This window comes from Cervus canadensis, chromosome 3 (assembly GCF_019320065.1).
Source record: "Cervus canadensis isolate Bull #8, Minnesota chromosome 3, ASM1932006v1, whole genome shotgun sequence".
NCBI classification, from domain to species: Eukaryota; Metazoa; Chordata; class Mammalia; order Artiodactyla; family Cervidae; genus Cervus; species Cervus canadensis.
Genome location: NC_057388.1, coordinates 30,542,001 through 30,564,504, shown reverse-complemented (window position 1 = coordinate 30,564,504; position 22,504 = coordinate 30,542,001). Strand labels below are relative to the sequence as shown.

The window sequence follows — 22,504 nt, the reverse complement described above, 5'->3', positions numbered from 1 at the left end:
AAGTTCCTTGGCTTGGTTGTCTTCTTCTCTTCACTTCTCAGAGTGTTCTTATGGTTGTTTTAGAAATAATGTTCTGTGTTTCTAGTTGTACTTAGCAGGAGGAATAGGGAAAAACTTGTCTCCTCCATCTTCTTGGAAGTTGCTGCTGGATTTTTAAAATCCATTTTCTCTAATTGGATGTCAAGGCAAAGGAAGACTGTGAAACCAAATGAGCAAATCTTTATTATTTGTTCCTCAGTAGAAAAAGGGATATGAAGTATTAGATTAAAAGATGTCTCTAACTTAGCTGCTCACTCTCCTCCTCCACACTCTCTCACCTTCTTAGTAACACCTAGTAGATGATGGCTACTTACAAAAATCTGTGTTTTTAAATGTAAAATATGCAGGTAGGTGGATATTGCCTGGCCTTAAACTTACTCTATAGTAAAATACGAAGTCAAATGCTGATAATTATAGGGCTTATCGAAGTAGGACAATGAGGTGCCACTAAGAAAGCCAGGGTAGGGACTTTGCTGGTGTTCCAGTGGCTAAAACTCCACGCTCCCAATGCAGGGGGGCTCAGGTTCGATCCCCGGTCAGGGAACTAGATCCCTCATGCCACAACTAAGAGTCTGCATGCCACAACTAAATATACTGTATACTGCAACTAAGACCCAGCACAGCCAAATGAATAAATATACATATTTTTAGAGAAACCAGGGTACAAGATCTTCATAGTTTTATCTTATGCTGTATTATACTGCCTTAATTATTCTAACATTTTTCCCACTAGACTGTTTTCCTTAAAGAAAGCGGATGAACTAAATTTAGTACCCAGCACATTGCAAGCACCTGATAAACACTCTTCTCTACCTTCTCTCCCACTTCTCTTCCACCCCCAGCTGGTTCAGCAATCAACAAAGAAAGCCCAGAGGAGAAACTCCATCCACAAATCATCTGGGCTTCAGGGCTCAGGGAAGACCTCTGATTCGAAATCCAAGCACCATCAATCAGTCCCTCAAACTAAGTCTCGCAGGAAGTGCGGGTCACCTCCCACCCCACCACACACATCTTGCAAGATTCTGACACAACAAGCACTGATGGATTAAAAGGAAAGGGTGACGGATCCTGTCTTCCATGTCCCTTCTCTGAGAGTTCTGACCAGTTTTGTCAATATTTGTTCAATAAATATTTATGGGGGAAGAAAAGGATGGATTTTAAAGAGCAAAGTTTTCCAAACTGTGACCTGAGGAGCCCTACCACGTGCTTAGATAACCAGGCTCCCTGGTCACATCAGTTTAAGAAGTGCTGGCTACAGGCTGCTCTCTCGGAGGTCAGGAGGATACCAATGTTCTGAGAGTTCTATAGTAACAGGTCATTTAGCTTTTTTAAGATGCATTTCTTTCCTCCACTCCCAGACCACAATATCCATTGGAAATACAAAATCCATATTCTCTAATCTCACGCGTGAAGGTCATCTAAAAGAAATAATTCTAAAAGTCCAAAAGCAGGAAATAATACAGAAACAGATAAAGTGAAGAGTGGAGCTGGGAAGGAAGAAGGGATGATCTGACTGAGGCAAAAGGCAGATAAGGGTGTGCTGGGGTGTGTGGTAGAACAGATTAGGTGGGAGTCTAGACTCACAACCGTTATGGAGAAGGTTTTTAGAAAGCAGTCATTATCTTGCCAAGAATGGTGGCTTCTTTTTGAATAGCTGTAACTGTCTTTTATCAGTTGAAGTCCCACAAGGAAAGGCATAGCACACTCTAATTAGGATAATCAAGGCGCATGTAACACAGTGACTATTCACAAAGGCATGAGCAGAACACAGGGTACCGTGGACACACCATGACGGACAGGAAGGACGTTGGGGCCATGAGAACGGGTTGGGGGCTGCTGCCCAGGTCAGCATGGCTGAGGGGAGGGAGGGAGGAGGTACCAGATCACTTACGAATGTCATGTCAGAAAACTGCTCTGAGAAGGGCAGTGATCCTCTCCAACTGTACCCCAGGTTTTCCTTTAGCTGAACCCACAGAAGTCAATCTCCCAGGGCAGAAGCCATGTGGAGAGAAGGGAGGACAGTTAACATACAAGGGCAAAGGGAAGATATCTGGTGCTTGTCTCAAGTAGAAGAATCTGGAGACTGGCGACTCTACCATTTCCTGCCTAGCTATGTCTATTCATGATTCACACAATGCTTTTGAAGAAGGCATGTACTAGGTCAAGATCGGCACTGAGCACAGAGAAGATGTATAGACGACAAGATCAAGAGCTCGCTGTCAGATATATTAAAAACTGATAAACAGAAGAAAAAAAAAAGCAAATAATTAAAACATTGTGAAACATAAAAAGGTGTAGAAAGTATATGGTAGTTTGATGCTGAGAATTTGCAAAGCTAACGTGTAACCTTGCCCTTGATATGCAATGCTAGTATGTAAAATTGTCAGCCAAAGTGGACTTTCTGGCATAAATGCAAATTTTGAGAATCTAAAAGCTATTTGAAATTTAATTCCATCCATTAATAGCCAATAAAAATTTTAGCTTCTCCAAAAAATTGCCTTCAGAATTGAAGTACATGCAAAAGATTTATTCATGAATTCGAACTTTCATGAAACATCCAATATTTTGTATTGAGCCTCTGACATTCTTAAGTATTTGTTCTCACAGAGGAAATCCATAAAATTGTTTTTTTCACTTCAACCATTTCCCTTTAGCATGTTGCTCTCCAGGTTCTATTTATATGTACAAGTTCCAGACCTGGGCTCCCTGATTCCAAACAATTTCACACCATTTTTTAAAATTAATTTTTTATTGAAGGATAATTGCTTTACAGAATTTTGCTGTTTTCCGTCAAACCCCAGCATGAATCAGCCATAGGTCCACATACACCCCTCCCTTCTGAAGCTCCCTCCCAGCTCCCTCCCCACCCCACCCCTCTAGGTTGGTACAGAGCCCCTGCTGGAGTTTCCTGAGCCAGACAGCAAGTTCCCGTTGGCTGTCTATTTCACACAGGGTGATGTAAGTCTCCATAGAGTCTAAGGAAGCAGATTATTGTGGCCTTAGTGTTCCTCAAATAATTCAGGTAGGTTCAGCCATAGCCTGGCAAGAACTGCCAGTCTTGCAGGCAACACAGACCATCCATGGAAAAATGACTTATTGCCTGAGTCATTTATTTAAAGTCTAAAAAGAGTGGGAGCAACAGGGTCATTGCCCACAGTGACAGACATGTTTTGCATAAGAGGGGATTGGATAGGGACAATGAACTCTTTGAAGTGTTAGTCACTCAGTCGTGTCCGATAATTTGCGACCCCATGGACTGTAGCCAGCCAGGCTCCTCTGTCCATGGAATTCTCTAGGCAAGAATACTGGAGTGGGCTGCCATTTCCTTCTCCAGGGGATCTTCCCAACCCAGGGAGTGAACACAGGTCTCCCGCATTTCGGGCAGATTCTTTACGGTCTGCGCCACCAGGGAAGCCCAATGCACTCTTTGGGAAATGCAGAAACTGTCATACTCAAATTCTGACAGAACAGAAAAGCTTCAAATGCCCATGTTTAATGATAAAAATAAATATTAGAAGTATGATCTTGACAACATTGTTTAGTTTTCTCTATCTCTTCACTAAAATGAAAAAAAGAAAAAAAAAGCCCTCTTCCCCTCACCTTGCCTTTCCCCTCCTTCCCGAAAAGAACAGTGTGAGTTCTGGCCTGAGATGCTATGATGCTGTGGCCCCTGATGCTTGCGGGTGAAATATTCCGATAGCAGAAGCGGTCTTGCACGTTACCCACATGTGCAAGGGTAGCAAGCTAGGTCTCTATAGTGTGTTCTTTTCTTCCTTTAGGTAAGGAGTTTGTAAAAGGGTGATATCTCCATTTGCATAACAGAAATCAAAGAAGTTAAATGTGATTTATTTCATAAAATCTCACTGCACAGGTACCCTTGTAGGAATGTGGACACCTGAAAGTCAGGCATATCTCAACACTCTCATTATTGTAAACAAACTACAGCAAGAATAAAAATATATCTATTCTGGGACTTCCCTGGTGGAGCAGTGGGTGGGAATCTACTTATCAATGCAGGGGACATGGGTTCAATCCCTGGTCCGGGAAGATCCCACAAGCTGTGGAGCAATTAAGCCCCTGCCCACAACTACTGAAGTCTGTGTGCCAAGAGCCTGCAAACCGCAACAAGAGGAGGCCCTGCAATCCTAAGTCTACACACCGCAAACAGACAGTAGCCCCTACGAGCCGCAACTAGAGACAGCCTGCACACAGCAACAAAGACCCAGCACAGACAAAAATTAAAATAATAATAATAAAAATAAATAAATAACAGCAATTGTGTCATTAAAAAAATAAAGCATTAAAAAAAAACTACACCTATGCTGGCACACCTGGCCCTTCAGGCTCAGTTCCTGACTTCCTAGCCTCATCCCGGTGGTGGCCACCACCCACTGCTCCCAACCCAGCACCTGAAACTGACCATGAGTCACTTCCGACGCAGCCTTCTGGGATGTTTACACCGCTCGCCCTGTGCACAGATTTCCTCCAGCGTCCATCTGACAAGTCGGTACTCAGTTCTCCAAGAAACTTTTTTAACCCTCAGAGCACTCCCAAGAGAAGTGCTGGCGTTCTGTTTAGTTCCCCAAAAGTCTTGTGTAATGGAACCTACACATTACTAACCTTATTTCCTGTCTCCTTAAACCGTGAGCTCCTTATCACTGTGCTCCTAATATCTAGCCCATAGGCACTTAAGAAAATTGTTAGGTGAAGAAACACAAAACAGAACTTTCTTTTCATGCAAGAGAACAGGTGGCCTTGAAGAGCAAGAAGTGAAGGCAACCAATATTATTATTGTTTTTGCAATATTCTATCTGATAAGCATTGTCCTAAATATTATAATATCTAGTGTTCAAATAAGCCAGTGAGGTAGCTATTGAAATTCCATAAGGCCCAATGAGGAAATAAAGACTTAGAGACCATCAGTAACTTGCCCAAAGAACGACATATGTAACAAACAGCCAGCCAGGAGAGAAACCCAGGGTTTTTGGCTGGAGAACCTTGATGCTTCTCCACAGAACAACCGACAATCAATAAGAGGGAAAACATTTAAATTGAGCTGCCTAGTACAGAAAGCAAAAATGTTCCATTTCCAATTCAAAGGTCACTTTTCCTTATGGCCTAAACTGGCTCTTTTGAAAGAGTCCTGGTGAAAACATTTCATCATGTATCTTTGCCTCTTGCACACATCAGTAAGCATTCCCGCTTTTCTCTTTGCTATCCTGATTCCTCCCGGCGCCAAGAGCAGAGGTCTTTGACCTTGGTGTTATAAGTTCCAAGTGGGACAAAGGACTACAGCTACAGATGGTGCTCCTGAAAATCTCTTGTCTAATCTCTTTCCTAAGATCAACAGATCTTTTGCTGTTTTCCTTAACAGATATTCTTAGTGAGGACTTCCAATGTGCAAGATGCTGACTGGGGTGTTGTGACAGCCTACAGGATACTTTTGAAGTTTTCAAGAGTTAAGGTAAGTGAAAGTCCTTTATAGGCTTTCCAACTCAGAGGGCTATTACTCGCTCTAGTTATCAATTGGCTTAAAATACTGGGTTTTTAAGACTCAAGGTTCTGTGGATTGACTGGGCATGGCGGCTGGGTCTCGTCTCATGAGGATGCAGTTAGCTGCTAGCTGGAGCTAGTCACCTAAAGGCTTGAGTGGGTTGAAGTCTGTGGTGCCCCCTCACGTGGCTGCCACTTGATAATGGCTGTGGGCTCTGCTGAGTCCAGTCACGTGGCCTGCCTATGTATCTCGGGCTGCTTCCTATGGCAGGCTGGCTAGGTGCTGAGAGGGAAAGGCAGTCATAGTTCAAGATCTGATCCTCAGCTTACATCATTCCCAAGCTCCATTCTGTCAGCAGGGCTCCCAGAGGACGCAGGCCAGTGCTCCTGCCTTCATGCCGCCCTCGGCCGCGCTCAGCCAGCTCCAACCACAGCACCCTTCTGTGTGTATTTCCAGTGCTTTTAAGCAGAGGCTGAAAGGCGCTACTGAAATTAGAGTAGACGCTGGGATTCCTCCACCTGAAATGCTGTCCCTGCATCCCCAGGGCCTGTCTTCTCCACTCACACCACTTCTTGGGTAACTCATTTTTCATTTAGCCCACATAATTAGCACTTGAAGAGCAGCAGATCTTTAAGTTTCACCATATGAGTCTATCTTTAACTTTTTGTTGTTAAATAATCATAGACCCACAGCACATTGCAAAAGTTGTAGAGTCCCGTGTACCCCTCATCCAGCCTCCCTAAATGACAGCAGGTAACAACTATAACAGGGCTTCCCTGGTGGCTCAGACAATAAAGAATCTGCTCGCAATGCAGAAGACCCAGGTTCAATCCCTGGGTCAGGAAGATCCCCTGGAGAATATAAAATCAAACCCAGGACGGTGATATTGGTATCATAATGTTATGGGGTTACTCTCACTTCATACAGATATTTTTTCTTTTACAAAATTATGGACACAAGTCCTAAAAGGCTTCCCCCTTTATTTGGTAGAGTAGGTAAAGCTGGGTCACAGGTCTTATAGTAATGATGGGCTTCCCTCCTTATTTTTTATGTAAAACTATATGGCCTTACATAAGACTACTCTTGATGTATCTTATATGAACAAATCACTTTTCAGATCTTAATTTTTGATAAAACTAACAGATAGGAAGGTACATACTAGATTTTAAAAAAACTTAGCAGAAGAGCAGACACTTACTGAACCGTACTGAGTATATACTAAGGACACTGCCAGATAAAAGAACAAAGTGATGCAAAGACACAGTCCTTTCCTAAAAAGGTTCATAAACCAGAGACAGGCATCTGAAATGAAGATGTGAGTAAGAAAAACGAATCAAAAACACTTCTTACTGAGACCTGGGAACAAACAGCTGCTGTGTGCATCAGGAAACAGAAACACATTTTGGCCTAAATTCAGAAGTTCATTCTGGTGAACAAAAAAATCATCATCATTGTTTAAAGTTGGACAGAGCTGGGTAATCCTAGGATGGAACTAAGAAAAGAAAACAGCTGATTTCAAGCAAACAGCACACAGTGGGACCCATCTGTGTTTAGTTAGTAACCAGAGGCCACACTTTAAAAAACCTACTATGATGTCACCTTCAAGCCATACGAACAAACTGTCTCCATCCGTGTCACAGCGTTTTCCTAGCCAGTTTCTTCCCCTCCTTCCACCGTTCATGTCTAGACTGGATATTTCTCATAGCCACTGGTTCTTCTCTCTTCTCACTAGCCCAACTCAGAGTCTCATTACCCTTCTTTTTAAAAAGTAAAATAAAATAAAAGCATCATGTTTAGCTTCCCCGATCTGAGGTTTCTATTAGTGCTACTGTAACCAATTAACACAACTTTGGTGGCTTAAAATTAGGGAAAGCAGTGTGATGGTTTCTCAAAGATTAAAAAAAAAACAGGGACTTCCGGGTGGTCCAGTGGTTAAGACTCCACCTTCCAATGCAAGGGACGTGGTTTCGATCCTGGTCGGGGAACAAAGATCCCACATGCCTCGGGGCAACTCAGCCGGTGCACCACAACTAGAGAAAGCCTAAGCACCACGACAGAGAGCCTGCATGCCACGACGAAGACCCAGCGCAGCCAAAGAAACATTTTTAATTAAAACTAGAACTACCACGTGATACAGCAGTTCCACTTCGGGGTGTGTACCTGAAAGAAACAAAATCAGCGCTGCATGTTCATTGTCACATTGCTCACCACAGCCAGAATATAGAGACAACGTAAGTATCCATCAAAGGACGACTGGATAAAGAAAACACAGTAAATACTTACAATGGAATATTGTTCAGCCATAAGAAGGAAATCCTGCCATTTGTGGCAACACAGATGAATCTGGAGGGCATTATGCTACGTGAAAGAAGCCAGGGAGACAAAGACATTTTCTGGTAGAATCCTTAGGGTTTTCTATATGTGTATATGATCATAACGTCTGCAAAGACAATCTAACTTCTTCCTTTCTGATGTGGATGCCTTTTATTTCTTTTCTTGCCAGATTACTCTGGCTAGAATGCCCAGTACTATGTTGACTAGGAGTCAAGAGCGGGGACTCCTATCTCTTTCCTGATCTTAGAGAAAAAGCTTTTAATCTTTCACCAATGAGTATGATGTTAGCTGTAGGCTTACGACATACGGCCTTTATTCTGTTAAGGTATATTCCCTCTATGGCTTCCCTGGTGGCGCAGTAGTAAAGAATCCGCCTGGAATGCAGAAGACATGGGAGATGCAGGTTCAACCCATGGCTCAGGAAGATGCCCTGGAGGAGGAAATGGCAACTCATTCCAGGATTCTTGCCTGGAAAATCCCAGGGACAGAGGAGCCTGGCAGGCTACAGTCCATGGGGTCGCAGACTCAGACACAACTTAGTGACTGAACAACATATTCCGTCTATAAACAATTTCTTGAAAATTTTTTATTATGAAAGGATGTTGTATTTTCTCAAATTCTTTTCTTCATCTCTTAAGATTATCTGGTTTTTATTTTCCATTTTATTAATCTTATTTAATAGAATTAATTTATTACTAAACTATTGATTTGCCTATGTTGAACTATCCTTGAATTCTAGGGATAAACCCCCTTGATCATGCTGTATGATCCCTATAATGTGCTGTTAAATTCAGTTTGCAAGTATTTTGTCAAGAATTTTTGCACCTATATTGATCACACATATTCATCTGTAGTTTTCTTGTAATGTTTTTGACTTTTTATTCAAGACAATGCTGGCCTCGTAAAATGACTTTGGAAGTGTTTCCTCCTCCTCCATTTTTTGAAAGAGTTTGAGAAAGATTGGTGTTATTCTTTAAATGTTTGGTAGAATTCACCAAGGAAGCCATCTGGTTCTGAGCCTTTCTTTGTTGGGAGATTTTGGTTTACTGACTTAATCTCTTTACTCATTATTTGTCTATTCAGATTTTTGATTTCTGATTCAGTCTTGATATGGTGTATGTTTCTAAGAATTTATCAGTTTATCCTAAGGTTATTAAACTTGTTGGTGTATAACTGTTGATGGTAATCTCTTATGAAGCTTTCTATTTCTGTGGTATCAGCTGTAATTTCTCCTCTTTCATTTCCAATTTATTTCATTCCTCTGTTTTTATTTCTAGCTAAAGTTTTGTCAACATTGTCACCCTTTGGTGGTATCATGTTTCCTTGATTTTTCATGTCCCTTGAAGTTTGCATTGCAGTCTTCCCATCTGAAGTAATATTCACCTTCTCCTGTCTTTATTACCTGGTTCAGGAGAGAAGTATCTTCCATCATCAGCCCTGCCAGTGATTCTGAGGCTTTCTGAGTTCCTCTGATTACACCTCATCCACTTGCTCCCTCTTGTGGCAGAACCCTTAGGCTTATCTGCCTTCTCTTGATCAGCAGGGCAGCCTACCACGTACTGGCTGTCTTCCTCCTGTTTCGCCAAAGGCAGCACTAAAGCTCAAGTTTGCGGTTTCTCCCTAGCCGGTAGATTTGGCTCAGCCGTCTGTGTGTGCTCTCCAGTCATCAGCCAGCTAGACCCTGCTCTTGCCACTGCTGTCGGGAGCACGCAGGGGGCTGGCCACAGGGTCAGGGGCTATTTGTGGGCGAGGTATCCTGAGCACTTACGGCTCAGAGGGTAAAGAACCCACCTGCAATGCAGGAGACCTGGGTTTGATCGCAGGAGGAAATGGCAACCCACTCCAGAATTCTTCCCGGGAGAATCCCATGAACATAAGAGCCTGGGAGGCTACAGCCCATGGGGTTGCAACGAGTCGGACACGACTGAGCGACTAAGCACAGCGCGGCATATGCTGAGCATGCAGGAGAGGCATCCCTGCAGCCTGAGGACAAGCCTCTTGAGTGCGGTCAGCTGGACCCGTGTGCCTTCGATGCCCTCTGAGGGGGCTACCTGCCATCTCCACCTCTTCCTGCCTCCCGGTCATGCAGTCCACGTTTCACGACTCTGGATGTGGGGAGAGAGAAATGAGCTTCTGTGGCAGCCTCCCGCATGGACTGGGAAGCCACGTGTCACCCACAAGCTCTCACTTGCCCCGAGAGAAAGTGCAGGATGAGATCTCTCTGGCCCTGGGCTGTGTCCCCTGGGGGCGGGGTGGTGCAAGTCAAGGGAAGCTGCACCTCGCGCTTACAGGCGCATCCAGACTCACAGTTTTGGGCCCCAAAGGTGGGCTGAAACTTCTCTTCTGGAAGCCCGAACTTCTCAAAGGCTCTCTGGTCTGTGGGTGACTGTTTTAGACAGGGTTTTCCAGGGGCTACTGGACCAAGGCTGGGGAGGGGGGTGCGGGCTGCTCGAGCCAGTTCACGGGCTATTTCAGGGTCCAGCCAGAGCCCAAGCTGTATCCCTGTTAGTCGCCTTGTGGGGAAGCAAGACTCCTCTCAGGTCCCCTTGGCACAGGGTGCCGGAGGCCACAGCTCCCAGACGGTGCTTCTGTTCATGGTTCAATGCCAAACTACTCTCGCTGAGGGCAAAACAAAGGACGTCTTATTCTGCCACAAGGCTGACGTCACTATTCAAGGGTTTGTCGTTTTAATCTGCATTGCTTTGAGACCGTGCACTCTCTTTCTCCTGCATTTCTTCCTTGGGAATTTCTGGACCATGTTCTCTTCCCATTTTTCCTTGGAGGTGATGGCATTTTTGTTCCTTTTAAAATTCTTCCTGTTTTCAGGATACCAATTGTTCATAATAAATATGGCAAATATTGCTCCCAGCTTGTGCCTTTCAGTCATGTTTATAGTGCTTTTTGGCTTGTCTTTTCATAGTCAGAGAACCATTTTCTGTTGTATTTAAGCTTATGGCACATTTTAATCATCTGCCACCAGAAGGATCAATTTGGAAGAGATCAGTTTACTGGGAAGAGTGATTCAATATCAAAACAGAAGAAGAATTTTATTGTCAAAAGTGCAAAAAGGAACTTCTTGGTGGTCCAGTGGCTAAGAGTCCGTGCTCCCAAGACAAAGGGGCCTGGGTTTGATCCCTTATCTGAGAACTGGATCCCACATGCCGTAACTAAGAGTGTGAATGCTGCGAACAGAGATCCCACATGCTGCAGTGAAGATGGAAGATCCCATATGCTGCAACTGAGACCCAGCGCAGCCAAATAAATACGTACAAATATTTTTCAAAAGTACAAAAAGATGAAAATTCTGTAAAAGCCCTTTATAAGAACAAAGCAACAGTCAACATACATGACAGTATATGCTTCACAGCTGTCCATCCTCTGCCCCATTTCAGCCCCTACAATCCTGTACTGATCTATGTGACTAGTCTGAGAGTCAGCATAATGTGGAAATACAAGAATCAGCAGGATCAAGTTCAAGAAGAACAAAGCCATATGGCTTTGTAGAACCCAATGTGAAAAGACATGTACAACAGGAATTAATACACAGTTTAACCATTCTTACAAAATTAACGGGAGTTTTTAAAGAATCCCTTTTTTTTTAAGTGCGGAAATGATCTTCAATAGTCCAAGTGAGAGATGACAGATTTACAGGCCCTTCAGACAAGATGACTCCAGTCATATAAAAGTTTACTTTTATTATAGGCACCATATGCAAACATTCAGTACTTTTTGCTACTTCTATAATCTTTTAGCAGGGTAGTCAGTTACAGTCCGAATAAGAAAATATAAACAAAAATTTATACACTTTATTAACAAAATCTACTTTGAATGATTCTATAACCTTTCTAATGCAATCAAACCCATTGTTTGACGCCCGTTGATGATGCTTCTTTCTGTTCTTTCAATTATAAAGTCTCTGAAGACCCAGAACAGAGTGGGGTGGATCTTCCATTGCGGCAGGAAATGTTGAATAAGTAACTCTACATAGTTTCTCTGGTAAGTGTTTGCTTTTTAATTTTGACTAAATGCCACGTTTTAATACAAATACTATAAGACACTATTTAACAGCTTACATGGTCACGGCTCACTAGCGCTTTGTCCCAGCCTGGACGCTGACCATGGTGAAATAGATGCCTTTATGTGCCAGCAGCTGCTGGTGCGTGCCGTGCTCCTTGATTCTGCCGTTCTGAAACACCACGATCATGTCGGCGTTCTGGATGGTGGACAGGCGGTGAGCGATCACGATGCAGGTGCGGCCTTTTCGGGCTCTGTCCAGGGCTTCTTGGACAACCTGTTCAATAATCACACAAATTACCTCTGGTCAGGATAATCCTCCCCCTTGAATTTCTCCTTCATAACAGGCTTCACCGTTAATGTATCCAATGATAAGTGCTCCTTTAACAGTGTCAGTGGAATATAATACATATTTTACAAAGCAAGGGATCTGTTATACTGGAAGATACCGAATCCTAGTTGTGTTAGTTCTCGGGTAGGGGCTATCTCCAAGTTGTGACTATAAATACAGCCCCTGTGATCATTTAAAAGCATTCAGTGGTGGGCTTAGCCATGCACCATCCTTCTGGTCTAGCAATACAGTTAAGTCAGGAAGCCTAGGCACGGGCCAAACACAGCTTCTTTGAATTTTGGTATTTTTAAAATTAAAAAATAATTCTCAGTACAACATTATAAAACAACTATATTCCAATAAAAGATTTTTAAAAAAAATCTCAGAATGAGTTCATCATTCAGATACCTGAATACTCAACTTTTTCTCAAACTAAAAACAATAGCTAGTATTTACCTTAAGGAACAGCCAGGTTTAAACATTTTCCTGTGCTTCCACTTTTTTATATAGTTGTTGAGGAGATGCTGTCAGGAGAGATGGGACCATGCCTCCTGAATGCAGCTTCTTGGATCAATACAAAGTGATCCAGGGCTATTTTTTGGAGCAGACGTGCTATAAAACTAATCTGCCTCATTTCATATTAGTTGTCTTGAATGACAGCTACAGAAAGTGTTTAAATTCCACTGAAAGTAACAAAATTTGTTATCAGCCTGAATTTTGTGCTCTACTGTGGAAGACGTAGCACAGATTTATACCGTCTAAGGACAGCTGCTTCAAGTGTGAATGAGTCCAATTTAAATTCTCACCTTTTCACTTTCTGTGTCCAGAGCCGAGGTAGCTTCATCCAGAAGCAAGATGTGAGGCTGTCTGACAAGGGCACGAGCTATGGCAATGCGCTGTTTCTGGCCACCAGAGAGCTGAGTTCCTTTGTCCCCTACTCTGGTGTTGTATTTCTGTAAACAGGGTTTTGTTATTATGAAAAGTAGAACTGATAAAGCTGTGAGAAAGAGTCTGCTTGCAGAAAATAGGATAACCACTTCCATATACACGAAAACGTTGAGGTTCAGAAGCTAAGAATGGGTTGATGAGTTTAACAGCAAAAACGTAGCTCTAAATGGCAGGATTAATTTCTCTTCTTGAAAATAGACACTTGTGTCTTAAAAATTATGTGTTAGTGTGGACAAATTAACCTGGGGAAGACTACTGTTGCAATGTCAGGCTCTTCAAGCCTTCTGGTTTCATTATATTTGGGACAAAGACTGGTCAGAGGAAGGAAATTTGATTTTAACAGGCTATGCATAATATAATTGAAGCTGGTTTTATTTCTAACCAGTAGGTGATGCTCTGTGCATTATTTCAAAAAGTGAGGAAGGGAAGATTCTTAGAATGCTAACCTTTTGCTGTCTGTTTTTATGACTATTTCCAAAGCTTCAACAATTTTAATGGATGCTAAGAAATTCTATTTTGGTGTCTAACTTGAAAAGCTGAAATTTCCTGATTTACTTTTGTTTTTAGAATTCTCCTAAAATTTTTCACATATTGTTTCCCACAGTAGATAATTAAGTATTAAATATGATGATAAGGGCTAGAATTAATAGGGTAAATAAGTGAGAGGAGAAATGCAACGTATAACCTAGAAAATAACATTATCTTTAGAAAAAGATAATTCTCAGACCCTTGCCAGGCTGAAATTTTGTAAACTGTGGGCTCTGATTCTGACATCCAGAGTTTGATTTTAAATCACATCCTACCTCCTACTCTGTTGGTGAGAATGTAAGCTGGTGCAGCCACTATGGAAAACAGTATGGAAATTCCTCAGAAAACTAAAAATAGAACTAGCATGTGATCTAGCAATCCCACTCCTGGGCATACATCCAGACAAAACTCTAACTAAAAAAGATACGCGCACCCCTATGTTCATAGTAGCACTATTAACAATAGCAAGACATGGACCCAATCTAAATATTCACTGACAGATGAATAGTTAACTAAGGTGTGGTACATACATACAATGGAATATCACTCAGCCATAAAAAAGAATGAAATAATACCACTTGCAGCAACGTGGATGCAACTAGAGATTATCATACTAAGTGAAGTCAGTCAGAAAGAGAAAGACAAATATCATAAGCTATCACTTACATGTGCAACCTAAAACATGACACAAATGAACTTAGCCGTGAAGCAGAACAGGCTTGCGGACACAGAGAGCAGACTTGCGGTAGCCAAGGGGAGAGAGGTGGGGGAGGATGGAGTGGGAGGCTGGGGTGAAGCGGAAGTAATTACTATATACAGGATGGATCCCCAATAAAGTCCCACTGTTTGACACAGAGAACTAAATTTAGCATCCTATAAAAACCATAAGGAAAAAGAATATTAAAAAAGAACGTGTACATATACAGGTAACTGAATAACTCTGCTGTATGGCAGAACTTAACACAACATTGTAAATCAACTGTACTTCAATTAAAACAAACTCATGTTCTATGCAGGGCTGCCTGTTCTTGCTTGCTATTTCTAGCAACCCTAATTCTGTGGCACTCAACATAGAGCTCTCCACCTGCAGAGGCTGTGAGCGAGCTTGGGGGAGGTTTGGTCAGACGGTTGCAACAGGCCCACCCCAGAGCTGCAGCCCCCGGGGAGCCGATGCACTGAAGTGAGTCCCACGCAGGTGACAGATCCCACTGAGGCAGGTAAACGCAGGACTGTAAACCCTGAGAGAAGGAAACTAGACCAGCCCCGCTGCAGGATGAGGTAAATCCTAGCATGAACTGCAAAGGTGAAGAAGTAGGTCCTTGGACAGAAAGTAGGACTTCAGGGGTTTTGCCTTTTCCTTCCACATGTAGACACTGAGGAAAAGAATTCTGATGTGTACAGGTGTAAAGAGCCCAGAGCCCAGAAACATGGGTCCCTGTGGCAGACAAAGTGAGAGGCGGCAAGATACATTTCATAAGCTGGATGATAATCCCTCTCAGTATTTGCCTTTGTTAACCCCTAGCCCACCGGTTCTCTAACTGCACCTGCATCAGTTATCACCTGCGGTATTAGAACAGAGACTCCTAGACCCCAGATCCAAGTTTCTGGTACAGCAGGTCTGGGGTAGGGCCTGAAAACCTGCATTTCTCACAAGATCCCAGGTGACACGGAGGTGCTGGCCCATGCCCAGACTAACTGACCTCATCAGTAGTGAAGGAGACTAAAGTTATACATTGAATGTTCCAGCCTTGGGAAGGGCCAATTATCCACAGATGGGCTAGAAGGTTAAAGGAGGGGAGACAGGGGACACTGCTTCTTCCTGGGGGGCTGTGATGTGTGGTGACGGCAGTGATCCAGAGAAGAGCCTCAAGAAAAGGCCGTCTAGGGAGTGGGCTAGGGCCATAGGGCATTGTCATCTTTCCCCACGAGGAGAGGACCTTCTCTGCAGGATTGAAGTTGAGCTTTGTTTTCAGGGGGCAATTCCTTATAATAAAGAACATAACTTGTGATAATGGGGGGCATTAGATAAGACAGGTCTAGTGTATATGTGTTGTCGTGTCTGAGTCTTGCGACCCTGTAGACTGTAGCCCGCCAGGCTACTTTATCCATGGGATTTTTCTGGGCAAGAATACTGGAGTGGGTTGCCATTACCTTCTCCATACAGTCTGCTGCTGCTGCTAAGTCACTTCAGTTGTGTCCGACTCTGTGCGATCCCATAGATGGCAGCCCACCAGGCTCCCCCGTTCCTGGGATTCTCCAGGCAAGAACACTGGACTGGGTTGCCATTTCCTTCTCCAGACAGTCCAGATGCACTTAAAATATAGGACCTCAGTGGCTTAAGAGAAGGTAAGAGGCTCCACTTCTCTAACTTTCTAGGAGGAATTCAGAGGGCATCAAAGGGACACCAGCCCAGGGCAGGCTTCAGTATCAGTCCTGCAAGTGGAACGTGGGGCCCACGGAACGTGCAATGGTGAGAGACGACACCGTACCACGGACACCCCAATAACTCACCCTGCTCAGAGCCTTTTTTCAGAATGGGTCCAGCCCCCTGGCCTGGCCTGACTCCACAGAGAGAGGCTTGAGGCTTGGGGGAGAGCTGCAAGGAGGCGGAGGGATGAAGGCTGGGAGAGAAATGACGGGGGAGGGTCACGCCTGCTTCTGTGGGTCCCATGCCCTGATGTGGAGGGAAAGGCCCCCAAGACGTGTACTTTTTAGTCAGACTGCTCACAGGGAGTCAGGCAGGTGATTGGGTCAACATGACATAGATGGGGATGGGGAGTGTCGGGTAAACATGAGATGGATGGGGATGGGGAGTGTCATATAAACATGACATGGATGGGGATGGGGAGTGTCGGGTAAACACGACATGGATGGGGATGGGGAGTGTCGGGTCAACATGACATGGATGGGGATGGGGAGTGTCGGGTCAACATGACATGGATGGGGATGGGGAGTGTCGGGTCAACATGACATGGATGGGGAGATGCTTGTCCACAGCAGGGGTGTGTTTTGGTTGCTCATTTCTCTTCACCTTTGGGATCCAGCCCTTTACAAATCACAACCACAGGCTCCCAGGCACCGCATCTGGTGAGAGACTTACGTCTGGCAGCATCTCGATGAAGGGGTGGATGTTGGCCGCCTTGGCCGCGCGCTCAATCTCCTCCTGGGATACGACGCGGCTGTTGTCTCCGTAGGCAATGTTCTCGCCAATGCTGCAGTCAAACAGAATGGGCTCCTGGGACACGATGCCCATGTGTGCTCACAGCCACTGGACATTCAGGTGCTTTATTTCCTTGCCATCGACTGACTGAAAACAGGAGATCATGGATCAGCCTCAGAACTGGAATGTTTTTTAATTTAGCAAAATTAATATTGTTATTTCCTACGTTAAGACTGCCAAGATGTTATGAGACTTTTGTTGTTGCTTTTAGTTGGATTGTCAAGGTTAACTGAATCAGGTTATAACTGTATGCTTTGGGAAACCATCATGTTTCTTCTATTTTAACTCTGGCTTCTGATATATGCATCTGGTAGGCAGAGTAACTGTTGTCCCTTGGACTGCAAGATCAAATTAATCTTAAGGGAAATCAACCCTGAATCAACCCCCCACCGCCATTGGAAGGACTGATGCTGAAGATGAAGCTCCAATATTTTGATCATCTGATGTGAAGAACCGACTCACTGGAAAAGTCCTGATGCTGGGAAAGATTGAGGGCAAGAGGAGAAGGGGGTGACAGAGGACAAGATGTTGGATGACATCACCGATGCAATGGACATGAACTTGGGCAAACTTCGGGAGACGGTGAGGACAAGGAAGCCTGGCATGCTGCAGTCCATGGGGTCGCAAAGTCAGACACAACTTGGGGACTGGACAACAGCAACAAGGCATGGTGATGCCCATCTCCTCCATCCAAGATATCCACGCCCTAATTCATATCAAGCCTGCTAATGTTATTCACACACAGAGAGAGAATTATGATGGAAGGTTGCTCATCCACTGACCTCAAGATGAGGAGCTTATCTTGGATGGTCCACGTGGACCCAAGATAATCATAAGGGTCCTTAACTGTGCGGGGGTGGAGGGCAGGAGAGTGGGGGTCACAGCGAAGCAACATGAAGAGGACTCGATCAGTCGTTGCTGGCTTTGAAGATGGAGGAAGGGGCCATGAGCCAGAAAGGATAAGCAAGCAGATTCTCCCTAAGGGCCTCCAGAAGGCGCACAGCCCTGCTGACACTGTGAGGTTCACTTTGGATATCTAACTTCCAGAATCTATAAGATAGATCTGTGGTGTTTGACTCCCCTAAGTTGGCTGTAATTTGTTGTAGCAGCCACCAGAAACTAATAACACATATTCCATTTCTGGAATGTATTCTGGCATTCTTTTTTTTTTTTTCTTAAATAAGATGACTTTTTCATTTTAGTTTTCTGGCCATACTATGTGGCACATAGGATCCCACTTCCCCAGCCAGGCGCTGAACCCTAGTTCAACTGGAGTCTTAACCACTGGACCAGCCAGGGAAGTCCCCCATCCTTACTGCTATGTATTGATTTTTCACAGGAAAAGTAGCCATGATTCGATTGTAAATAAGTAACTGCTATGACCACATAACAGGCCTGGAGGTCACATTTCTGATCTGACCAGTTAGTTAGGATCAGGTTTTTGAGGACTCAAATGAAACAGAAGTGAGCGTGGGAGGATGCTGCTCTCTCTCTAAATAGTTGTTGATCTTAGGAAAGTGAGTTAGTATCTCAGTTTCTTTGCATGTAAAATGGGAGTGATTATAATCCCTAAACTCCAGAATTGAGGATTAAGTGACGTCAGTATAGACCCCACTGAGCACAGTGCTAGCCACAGAGTATGTGAAGGACTGTCTGTGGTTTGGAACGATGTCTGTGTGATGTACTTGGAACCACAGATGGATAGATGTCTGAGGGGCTAAAAGGATGGACAGACATCTATAGCTTACCCAAAGGAGCAGGAGGGAGAGCCTGGCCTTTCTCTAGGAACCTGGGTCCCCTTGGATCACCCTGCAGAAGCCTGGGGTGTGCCCACTACAGCCTCACAGATAAAAGCCTTCCTCTCTGATGGAGATGTATCTGCCCTAAAGATCTACTTTGCAAGAGAATGCTGGCATTCAAGTGAGAGCTGCCAAAACCACTGAAGACATCAGTGACTCAGCTTCGAGCTTTTCTAATACTGAGGAGTATATCCTGAGCTATAAATATACTCTGAATCCCATGAGCCTGACTGCACGCCTCTGGGAGACAGCTGGCCAAGGACAGGGAACATACGGGCTTTGCTGCAGGAAGACGGCTTCTATTTGTGAAACTAGCAGGTGCAAAGATGGATGGAAAACACAGCCATGACCTTACCAGTACCAAACCCAGTTGCCATGGAGACTATTCCAAGCATCTATGCTCTAGGCTTCCTCATGGTGTTAAGTGAAAGTGGCAAGCAGAGGCTGAAGAGAGGAAGGAAAAGCCACACGAGGATGGTTAAAAGCCATATAGCAGGTCATGTTAGACGGGACACTGCGTACTGGAGAAAAGGAGAACTGAGGAAAGAAAAAAAAAATTTTTTTTTTCCAGAATTATACCCCTAGGGGGCTTACCTGGTGGCTCAGATGGTAAAGAATCTGCCTGCAATACAGGAGACCCAGGTTCAATCTCTGGGATGAGAAGATCCCCTGGAGAAGAGAATGGCAACCCACTCCAGTATTCTTGCCTGGAGAATTCTATGGACAGAGAAGCCTGGGGGCTACAGTCCACGGGGTTGCAAAGAGTCGGACACAACTGAGCAACTAACACACGCGCACACACACACTGCTAGGGAAAAAAACACACTGTTTAACTAATATAATCAGATGAATATGACTGATCCCTGCAAGCTTCAATGAGTCTTTCCATCAGACATATAATAAGATGCTTAGAGCTCCTCATCCCCACACTATACACAGTTACTGCTAACTATTTCAAACTTGTGTTTCCTAAAGGATCCTTTCTTGAGGGAAAATATGTTTAAAAGTCCAAATGTAAAAAGATGAATCCACATCTTCTTTGGCTGAGGCACGGGTGGTGGTCTGAGGAAGACCAAGGAAATCCAGTGAGTCTGTGAACACTGCTCAAAAGATACTGGCCTAAATGAAAATCTCAAGTGACACACTGGCAGTAACAATGAAAGGCTAAATTAAAATGATGAACTATCCCTATTCTAGACTTAAATCTACTGCCTGATTTCAGTAGCACAATCAAATGTTAAAGATGTATCATTTTCCTGTATTTACTCTGAAATAATCATTTTAGATAAGTTACTGAGCACTGATTATATTATAGGTCCTGTGATTAAGTACATTAAGAGTGCCTCATGCACTCTCTCATTTCATCTTGACAAAACTTGCAAGATAGGTGTGACTTTAATGCCCATTTTACTGATGAGGACATGAGCAGAGTTCGGTCACTTGTGCAAGGTCACATTCTTAGTGACTGAGGGAGCTCAGATCTGCACACTACAGGTTAGATTTTGGCTACACAATGGTTGAAGATTGAAAAATACTTTCTGTCTTCTTTCAAAAGAACAATGTGTCCATCTTAGCCCAGGTACCCAGTGGGTAGCAGTCAGACGACAGGCTTCTAGCTGTATCCTAAGACGGAGAGAGGACTCTGATGGTGGTGTGTAGGATGGGCAAGGGGAGAAAGGAAAGGTCAGGGGAAGACTCAAGAGTCGAGTGAGTCTCAGTGAAGCTAATGAATGTAAGATTCAAGGACCCTCATCTGCAGGCAAATGCTGGGAGTTAAACAATGTCCTGGGTGAGGGGAGGCCAGGCTTTTCTGGGTAAGCCTTTAGGATAACTTGCCTAAAAAGGAGAGGGATCAGCATTCTTAAGGCTTTAATATTTTGTTGTGAATTTTTTTCATTAGAAGTAAATATTTACTCTTGTGTCTAATTCTGTGTTCCTAACTTTGGACTCTTTCAAGTACAGTCCCTGAAATTGTACCACTTTCAGGCCCCACAAAACTCAGAACCTCTACTCTCTGAACAATCCCATAGCTTCATTTTCTAAGACTTGCCACAATGTGACCTGAAACTTGCAAAGTTACCAATTCAGTGGTTCTCAAAGTCTGGGTGGCATCAGAATCATCTGGGAAAATTTAAAAAATGAAAAGGCCGGGTCTTAATCTTTGTGAGTGAGCCAGGGTGGCTGCATTCTTTGTGAGCTCTCCAGGCCATTCTGACCCACACCAGTCTGAGAACCACCGCTCAGGTCAATGTTGCTAAGTGTGACGTCAGGCTTGTTGATGGTCACGAGGATTTCCTGACCTCAGGGTCAAGTCCTTGCTTCAGTTCTTACAATCAAATGATGCTCCAGTCCCGAGACTCATTTTTTTTTTCATGGCAGTAAGACCTAATTGCTAATAACCTATTAGCTTAGTCTTTTTCAAGATCACTAACTGATGCTCATGAACAGAACTTGGCACATTGACTAGCCGTTATTGTGGGCACTTCCACTAAGAAGTCTGGCTGCGGTGTGGCACGTGGCGGAATCTCAAAGCTCCAGTGCAAACACACAGGAGCAGATCACCGTATTCCTCCAACAGATGAGGGCGCTTTGTTTCTGATCCGAGCATCACCACTGTTGTCCGGAGAGGGTTATTCTCCTATGCACACAGCATTCATTTCCATATTCTTCTGTGTCTGTCCTCTCACCTATCAGGGGACTGGAGGACTAAAATCTATTTCCTAGGCTCCCTTCTGGTGCCAGAAGTAACTGAGGTTCTATCAGTGAGATGACCTGTGCAAAACCTGGAAAACAGAAGCTGTGGTAAACTATCACACGTGTTCCGGCAGAGAGGAGCTTTTGCAACCACCAGATTCTGTTCTTGAGTCTTTAGGTTTGGAGCAGCTGTGACATGGGCTGAAGTTCCGGCAACTTCCTGGCCACAGGATCGCAGCTGCGGTGCTATGATTTCAATGCTGGGAGCGCTGACTTTGACTTCCACTCTTCCAATGATTATGTAAGGACTGAATCCCCCTCATTAAACATGCAGCTGCTTGAAATATCCACAGCACTTGGTTTCCTACACTGAACCATAACTGATATGGTTCATGTCTTTAATTTTGCTCTGCTGTGTTAATGTATGTGGAGAATAACCATTTATTTCTTTATGTTCTTGTAGTCTGATTATTTTACTGTTTACCATTATTGCTGTTTTCAACTCCAACACTTTGTTGTTACCAAGAGTTTTTCCCACTACAGTGACTATGAGTGGTTAGCGGGGCAAGGTGGGGAATGAAAGTTTTTGCCTTTCCTAACTGGGTTATAATGAAACAAGTTTGAGAGTCATTATTCTAATTAAATCTGCTATTTCAGCCAACTTATGCTGCATGCATGCATGATTTTTGCTTTTGTTGTGTCCGACTCTCTGTGACCCCGTGGACAGTAGCCTGCCAGGCTGCTCTGTCCATGGGGATTCTCCAGGCAAGAATGCTGGAGTGGGTTGCCATGCCCTCCTCCAGGGGATCCTCCCGATTCATGGATTGAGCTCATGTCTCCTGAGTCTCCTACATTGGCAGGTGGGTTCTTTACCCACCTGGGAAGCCCAACTTATGCTACATTAGGAACAAACCACTCATCAGCCACAGTTCACATTATCTCTTTCATCAAACAACATCTCGATTGCATACCCATATAGCCTTATGCCTCTAGTTCTAGTTTTCCCTTAAGAATCAACTCTAGATCTATCATCTGTTTTCAAAAAAATTTTGGCCACGCCGGGTGGCATGTGGGATCTTAGTTCCCCCACTAGGGATCAAACC

At 44.0% G+C, this 22,504-nt stretch overlaps 1 protein-coding gene and 1 long non-coding RNA gene across 2 annotated transcripts in view; one reads left to right on the top strand and one right to left on the bottom strand.

Moving 5' to 3' along the window:
* The first annotated feature begins 5,356 nt into the window (after positions 1-5,356).
* LOC122438228 lies at positions 5,357-22,062 on the top strand. The gene is made up of 4 exons (XR_006268488.1): positions 5,357-5,503; positions 11,781-11,863; positions 16,065-16,158; positions 21,580-22,062. It is a non-coding gene; the product is annotated as an uncharacterized LOC122438228 (long non-coding RNA).
* The window catches only part of LOC122438222 (ATP-dependent translocase ABCB1-like), a 114,321-nt gene continuing 104,849 nt past the window's right edge, over positions 13,033-22,504 (bottom strand). Inside the window, exons 26-27 of the mRNA XM_043462856.1 lie at positions 16,789-16,995; positions 13,033-13,165 (exon numbers count right to left, since the gene is read on the bottom strand). Of these exons, the coding sequence (XP_043318791.1) occupies positions 16,948-16,995 (48 nt within the window). The 3' untranslated portion in view covers positions 13,033-13,165; positions 16,789-16,947. The remainder of the gene's footprint in view (positions 13,166-16,788; positions 16,996-22,504) is intronic.